This window comes from Crotalus tigris, unplaced genomic scaffold (genome assembly GCF_016545835.1).
Source record: "Crotalus tigris isolate CLP2741 ecotype Arizona unplaced genomic scaffold, ASM1654583v1 scf7180000018954.1625260, whole genome shotgun sequence".
Classification (NCBI taxonomy): Eukaryota; Metazoa; Chordata; class Lepidosauria; order Squamata; family Viperidae; genus Crotalus; species Crotalus tigris.
The window spans coordinates 34,339-41,653 of NW_024097294.1; the positions used below are offsets into that span (position 1 = coordinate 34,339).

A 7,315-nucleotide genomic window follows, 5' to 3' on the forward strand; every position below is an offset into this window, starting at 1 on the left:
AGCCTGATTCCGCGGCAGAGGTAAGGAATCAGTATACCAGATCCTCCCCTCTCCTACTCCACCTGCTACTGGAGGGCTGGACTGGTATTCGCAGCAGGCTGCAGAGCCTCAGAGTGTGCCAGTCGAGAGGTTGGCAGGCTATGGCTGCTGATAGATACAGTTGGCCCCGTGCACTCACTGTGTGCAGGGGCCAATGGTGTCAGGCAGCTGCCATACTGGTCCCTGCCTTGCCTTGCCTTGCCCTAAGGAAATGGCACCCCTGCCCTGCCCATTGTCTGGTCTCAACTCACCCTGCAGGATGAGCCTCCTGCCCACCATCCCACCCATCAGAGACCCCCTGGATTTGCCCCAACCCTGCCTAGCCCCCAGAGGCATCTCTCCCCACGAACAACATCGAGGTGGCCATGCCCACCCCAGCCATACCCACCCAGTCTGCCATGACCACTGCAGCCACGCCTACCCAGTGGTCACACCCACCTACTGGGCCATAACCCAATGATAAATAAGTGGGATTTGGGTTGCAGTTTGGGTACTCAGTCTCTAAAAGGTTCGCCATAATTGGTCTGACCTATTATTTTAGATACTAGAATAAAATTTAAGGTAAAATAAGGTAAAGGATCTGACATATATCAAGTAAGGATCCCTTGAGCAAATTAGCTCTTTATAGCAACAAAACCCCATTTTCAATGTATTTTACCTCTTTGGTTATATTTTCTAACAGTTTTAAAGAGGGCTTCCTTCACTTCTCTGTTTCTCAAACTGTAGATGATGGGGTTGAGCACTGGAGTCAGGACAGTGTAAAACAGAGAAAAGATCTTATGTAGCTCCTTCAGTCTTTCTGTTCCAGGGACAGCATAGACAAGCAATAGTGAAATAAAGAAAAATGAAACTACCGTGAGATGAGAAGAACAGGTAGAAAAGGCCTTTTGTTGTGCTTTTTTAGATTTCATTTGCAGCACAGTATAAAGTATATAGATGTAGGAGGTCATTGTTAAAAGAAATGTGGTCCCTATACCCATGAATCCTATAATAAATGTAGCAAGTTTCACTAGGTGTGTATTGCTACAGGAAAGATTTGCCACTGGATACACATCACAAAAGAAATGGTCAATTTCACAGGGTCCACAAAAAGTTAATTGTAACAGAAAAACAGTTACGATAGTGTTGGTCAACAAACCACTTATCCAAGATATGAGGGCTAACTGGAGACAGAGTTTGCCATTCATGTGGGATGCATAATGCAGAGGTTTACAGATTGCTAAATATCGATCATAAGACATCATTGCCAGAAGATAACATTCAGTGGATGCTAAAAATCCAAAGAAGTAGTATTGTGTCATACATCCATAGATAGATATAGATTTATCCCCAGTTACAAAACTAGCCAGCATTCTGGGCAGGATGGTTGAAATATAACATGTCTCCAAACAAGACAAATTAACAAGGAAGAAGTACATGGGGGTATGAAGATGATAGTCAAATACAACAAGTAGAACAATAAGTAGGTTCCCCACAATAGACAAACTGTATATAATAAAAAACAGTGTAAAGAGGAGTATTCCCATTTGGGGAATATTGCTGAATCCCAAAAGAATGAATGTTGTTACACTTGATTGATTGATTTCCATTCTTTCCTATTAATGATTATCAAGGTGGTTCTGAAAAAAAATCTGAAGAACGTTAGTAGTCTTATTTCCCACCCCCTTTTTTTCTTCCCTCTGATAATTAAGGCAAATGTTGACATACATTCAGAGAACTGCTGGTTGGCATACCTAGACGAAAGAAAGAACAGAAATATGTTGCATTTCTTAACATACTAACCACATCATAATAGAAAATGTTATATATTAATATTCCAATAATGTTCAGTGCTCTCCTAGCATGTGTGTCTGGAGGAAGATATCAATTTTAGTAGAAATTAACAAAAAAAATCATGCCAAAATGAGCACTTGTAGCTATCATTCTTTACACATGATATGTATCCCCAGAAAAATTAAATCTAGAAAAGAACACATATTTGGGATAGTTGCATCTACTGTATCTATCATACTTTTAAACTATACTTGGGTACAATTAAAAAATAAAATTTCATTTAAAAATAACATGTTTGCAAACTTTAATGAAAGTTCTATGTATTAAAAATAGATGAAATTAAAATGGGATTTCTTGCTGTTTGAAATATTAGAGAGGATCATATTTGAATTGTTTGAATACGATTAAGAATTGTTCCTATATTCCTGCTTTCAAGAAATGCCAATTGCGAATTTCTAAAATATAATTTTAGAGCTAAAGCATGTGGATTATATGAATGATTGAATATTTCAAGGATATTACCTTTGACAAATTTTAGTCACATGACTTCAAAGATTTTAACCACAATAAACTGTTTGTAATATTTCCCAATACTTGCTCACAATTGAAAATGGAAGGCTAAGAAAAACAACAACAACAACACAAAAAAAAACCTTATGTAACCAAAATTTGGCTGAGCCAATGTGATGTTCTACTTCAGTTTAAAAATGCAAATTGTAGGAGCATTTAAAATCCAGGGTATTAAAAAAAATAAACTTTTCCCCATGTTTTTCTGAGGTGCCACAAATTTTACTTTTGTCTTTCCTATTCATTTTTGCTTGTCAGGAGGGTTGGAATAATTTCTTGGCCAGCTCCTCACCACAAAGGATCACATGAACAGTGACTTTGGAAGGAGAGTAGTAGGTTGGACAGGTATTGTGTCTACGTTTAGCCACAAGGCAGGACTTGACAAACTGGTTTTCCCCCCATTGTGTTCTATGTCTTTGCTGTCTCTGACCCTGATTTTTCAAGGGAATTGTCAGACTGGTAAGGTTATCTGTACCTTCAGTCATGACAGAATCTGGGTGCATCAGAATGGTAGTTGGCAGGCAATATAATGCTGAAATACCAAAAGCAGAAGGCACAGACACAATATGCCTCAAAACTCATTGTAATGTGGAATAGTTTGAACTTGTTCTAGTCATTTGGGATGCAAAAGAAATACCTGGCCCAAATATGTTTAGAAGGTTGGAATTGTCAGCCTAATTCCTGTATTCAGATGTTGACACAGAGGTGATCTCTCACATGTGTTCACAAGACCCATGCAGAAATATATTATTCTATTAGCAAAAGATAGAACAACACGGAAATCTGAGGCTGGCCATGGTGAAAAAAAAAATGCAAAAGTAAATGAGCTTCAAAGTGAAGGTTAGTTTTACCACCCCAATAACATTTGAGTAGACAGAAAGTAGCTGGCTACTTTATGTCTCTATCATAAAGCCTATCATACCGCTTAACTGCTACCATGTGTGGGATATAAATTTCAAGACTATAAAAAAATTTAAACTCACATTAGTTTTTAGGTTTCCTTGTTTGCAGATGAATAGAGAGAACTAAAATGTGCTTACCTCTTCAAAAGTAATAGCTCTATCATGTGTCTTCTTAGACAAAGAACCGAAATTCTTAGAATTTATATTTGAAATAAAAAATCTAGGCAGTGCTGCTGATTTTTTTCAAATGAAATATCCAGAAAGTTCATGTTATAATTCTACATTACCTTGCATTTTCAGATTTCAGGAAATAGAATTTTCATGATCAAGGTTCTTTCTTCAACATTTCTGTAACATTTCTTAGCTGAAAATATGAATACAAACTTGAGGATGTCTTGCCAAACACAGCTAAAGTTTGTCTGTTTTTCATGAACAGCTAGCCTGACCCCCCCTTTAAAGGACACAATCCTTTAAAAATGTTAATCATTTTTAAAAGATACACGTATTGCATTAGCAGACATTTCTTAACAACTATTAGGACAAAAAAAATGAAATTATATGTCTGAGTGGGAAGTAGTGGACCTCTGCCAATTAACACACACATCATGAATGCCTTCTATTTTGAACAAGAATGTTTTATATAAATAGAAAATTAATATCCACATAATATATATTACATAAAATTATAATCTAAACTATCTTTTAGGTTCCATAAGTATGTATTTTCTGAAAAAGGTGTTTTGATAATTTAAACCTTAATTCATTTTAAAATGACTCTTTGACATTGCTGATCTTTGGACTATTTCTTATATTTACCACACCTGCAGTATTTTTATTTTACCAACAATATGGATAAATTCACCAAACAGTGTTATTTTTACTTTGAAAACCTATTTCTGAAGTAATATTTTTTTTGCTCCAGGATTATAAAGATTTGAAAATATCTCCAAAGCCTACTATTTTGTTCCTAAAACTTGCAACTGATTTTCAGTAATTGATTCTCTCACTTCCATAGCTCTGATTCATTCAAAAAGAATCCATCAGATTTATGTAGTCTCTATCTCATTTTCCAGTAACTAGTCCCCATAGTCAACTAAACTAATGGTAATAAAAATTTTGATGAATAAACATAATATTCCTTTCTGAGTACCAAACATAAATTGAAAATCTGAATGATATATGCATAAATACTTATCTTAAAAGTAATAATGATCTTAGGCAACATCTCTTTAATTATTTTCCATGGAATACCTATTTCTTTTCTCTATCTTCCCCATGCTTAAAAGTATTGTGGCATGCATAATCTTCTTTGATTATGCAGTTCTTTAGCAAGAAACAATCTACAAGGTTTATGTGTACTCCAAAATATATACGAAGATGTCTTTACCCTTATATATTCAAAATGGTTTGAATCTATATTAATAAATTCATCTGTGTTTCCTTTATTGGTAACAAGAAAAATAATTACTAAGAAAAATATAATTTTTTCATACTAGGGCCAGTCAAGGAAAGAAATGAGGGTGGATAGGAAGAAGCTGTAACCTTTGGGATTATATTATGATTGTAGATGTCAACTTCTGGACTTTTTAAAGGTGTTATTAACAATAATCTCAGCCTGCTTTCCCCCCTAAAATTAATACTAGCAATAAAGCAGACGAAGTAAAACTTTTTTCGAGGATATATTTAGAAAACTGTATTTAAAATTATAAAAAAATATAAGTTTTGACAAGGGACAGTGAATTATATTTTTCCAGAAACTTGTCAATTATGAATGTTCATTTTTAATAGAATAATAAAAGAATGTATCAATGGATGTCTTAGTCATTTATTTATTTATTTATTTATGAGACTTATATACCACTTTAAGTGCAAGCACTCTCTAAGCGGTGTACACCAGTAAGCAATGTATATATATATTTACATTGCCCCCAACAATCTGGGTCCTCATTTTACCTACCCCGGAAGGATGGAAGGCTGAGTCAACCTTGAGCCGGGGAGATTTGAACCACTGACCTCCTCATGTTAAATTTATATTGCTAATCAAGATGTAGAACTTTTTTAAAAAATGACAAAATGAATGCTGGACAGATAGAAACTTAATGTATGTGCCTTTAATAGTATCACTAATATCTGAATGAACCATTTTTTAACCTTGCCCTATATTCACTAAATAAACTTCCCTTGAACATTTCATAGATGGAAAAATACTATATACCACTCATGAAAACTTCATAGTAATGCTCTTTTTTTTGAAACCACTCTTGTACAGTAATTATTAAGGATAAAAACAAAACATCATCTTTGTGAAATTAGGAGCAATGACAAACACCAGTCCCTTATCAAATATACTAGGTATTTATTTTGTATGAATTGAACTTATTTCTTCATAGAAAATTGTCCTATAAATAAATCAAGGCAGTAAACATACCTCATACTCTTTTCTCCTCCTATTTTCTCCACATCGACCCTATGAAATGGGTTGGACTGAGAAAGAGTGACTAGCCCAAAGTCACCCATCCCATCCCAAAGGCAGGACCACAGTTTCCAGGTTTCTAGTCTGAACCCTTAAGGACTACACTAAATTTCAATGCATTCTTTAGCACTATACTTTGAAAGTTCCTTAAGACTTCTACCATGCCATCACCAGATTAGAGTTATACTGCATCTCATTTCATGCCCAGGCAAGATACACACACACACACACACACGCATGCACACATATACACATACATACATACACACATACAGCGTGGACTATAAAGTAGAAGCCCTACCTGCTTTGAGCATAGAAAAGAAGATCTTTGTAAAACTTAAGCAAAGTATATGAAAGTTAGACATTTAAGTAGGCACAGCTAAACTTTCCCATCTCCCTTAACAGATGAAATGCTCTCTCCCCTTGGATGCTCTTCAATTACTTTTATAAAATTCTGTACGTCCCACATAGAATAATCTTCTCCCTATATCATATAATGTATTTCCTACTAAGGTGTTGATCGATATTCCAAACTCCTATATGAAGATCGAGTATATTTGCTCAAACATAGAGTTGAGTCCAATTCATACATCCTTCTAAAGTGTGCACTGTATTCTCATGACAATCAGAGCTAATGCACCCCCCTCTTGGGTCTGATAGACTTCATTTATGAAGAGTAAATTGAGGTATTTAATTGGGAAAATGGGGGCATTCCCACAGGAGATTGGTTGGCAAGTTGAAAACACTTCTGGATCTGTCAGTGGGGTTGTAGAGTTGAAGTGATTCCCCCCCCCCAGGTCAGTCATATTGTAGAAGAAACTGCTTAAAACTATTCAGCAAATGTAGCTTGATTTGATATATGAGAATGATTGCACTATAGAGCAGGTATTATGATTCTTAGAATAACATCTGCTGTCTAGAAGTTCTTCCAGAGCTTTTCAAAACCAATTTCAAAAAATTATTTCAGGGGCAGGCAAAGTTAGTGGGTGGAACAGTGCAACCACTCCTACAAAGGACTGGACCTAGCATGAAAAATACTCATTGACCCAGTCATGGTAGAGGAAAAAATATCTACAATGATTGAATACATCCAGTGACAAATTTCTGATAACAATAACAATAACAGAGTCGGAAGGGACCTTGGAGATCTTCTTGTCCAACCCCATGCTCAAGCAGGAAACCCTATACTATTTCAGACAAATGGTTGTCCAGTCTCTTCTTAAAAACTTCCAGTGTTGGAGCATTCACAATTTCTGGAGGCAGGTTGTTCCACTGATTAATTGTTCTGTCAGGAAATTTCTCCTTAGTTCTAGTTTTCTCCTCTCCTTGATTAGTTTCCATCCATTGCTTCAGGTGCTTTGGAGAATAGCTTGACTCCCTCTTCTTTTTAAATACACACACACACACACACACACACACACACAAACACATATATTTTTTAACATAAACACCTTGATATTTGTTAAACAGCATTGTCAGACCCAGCGTGCAACCTACCTGTCTGTAGTACTACACTGCTTAAGAGGACAAATGCATGCACCGCCAGGCAGCCTCGGTGACG

At 35.8% G+C, this 7,315-nt stretch overlaps 1 protein-coding gene across 3 annotated transcripts; it reads right to left on the reverse strand.

The window, feature by feature from the left end:
• LOC120314612 (olfactory receptor 2AP1-like) lies at positions 1 to 6,384 on the reverse strand. Of its 3 annotated transcripts, none has more exons than XM_039357876.1 (3): positions 6,056 to 6,384; positions 3,569 to 3,645; positions 1 to 1,772 (listed from the first exon to the last, which is right to left on the reverse strand). In XM_039357876.1, the coding sequence occupies exon 3, from the start codon at positions 1,626 to 1,628 to the stop codon at positions 684 to 686; it is 945 nt and encodes a 314-aa protein (XP_039213810.1). In that variant the 5' UTR covers positions 1,629 to 1,772; positions 3,569 to 3,645; positions 6,056 to 6,384; the 3' UTR covers positions 1 to 683. The 3 variants fall into 3 exon arrangements, with proteins under 3 accessions (XP_039213810.1, XP_039213812.1, XP_039213811.1); XM_039357878.1 differs by adding an exon at positions 5,710 to 5,748 and having other exon boundaries at positions 1 to 3,645; XM_039357877.1 differs by having other exon boundaries at positions 5,710 to 6,384.
• Between the last annotated feature and the right edge of the window lie 931 nt (positions 6,385 to 7,315).

Coding starts and splice junctions, on each gene's coding strand:
- LOC120314612 (XM_039357876.1), bottom strand. CDS start 1,628: ATGGAAATCAATCAATCAAGTGTAACAACATTCATTCTTTTGGGATTC.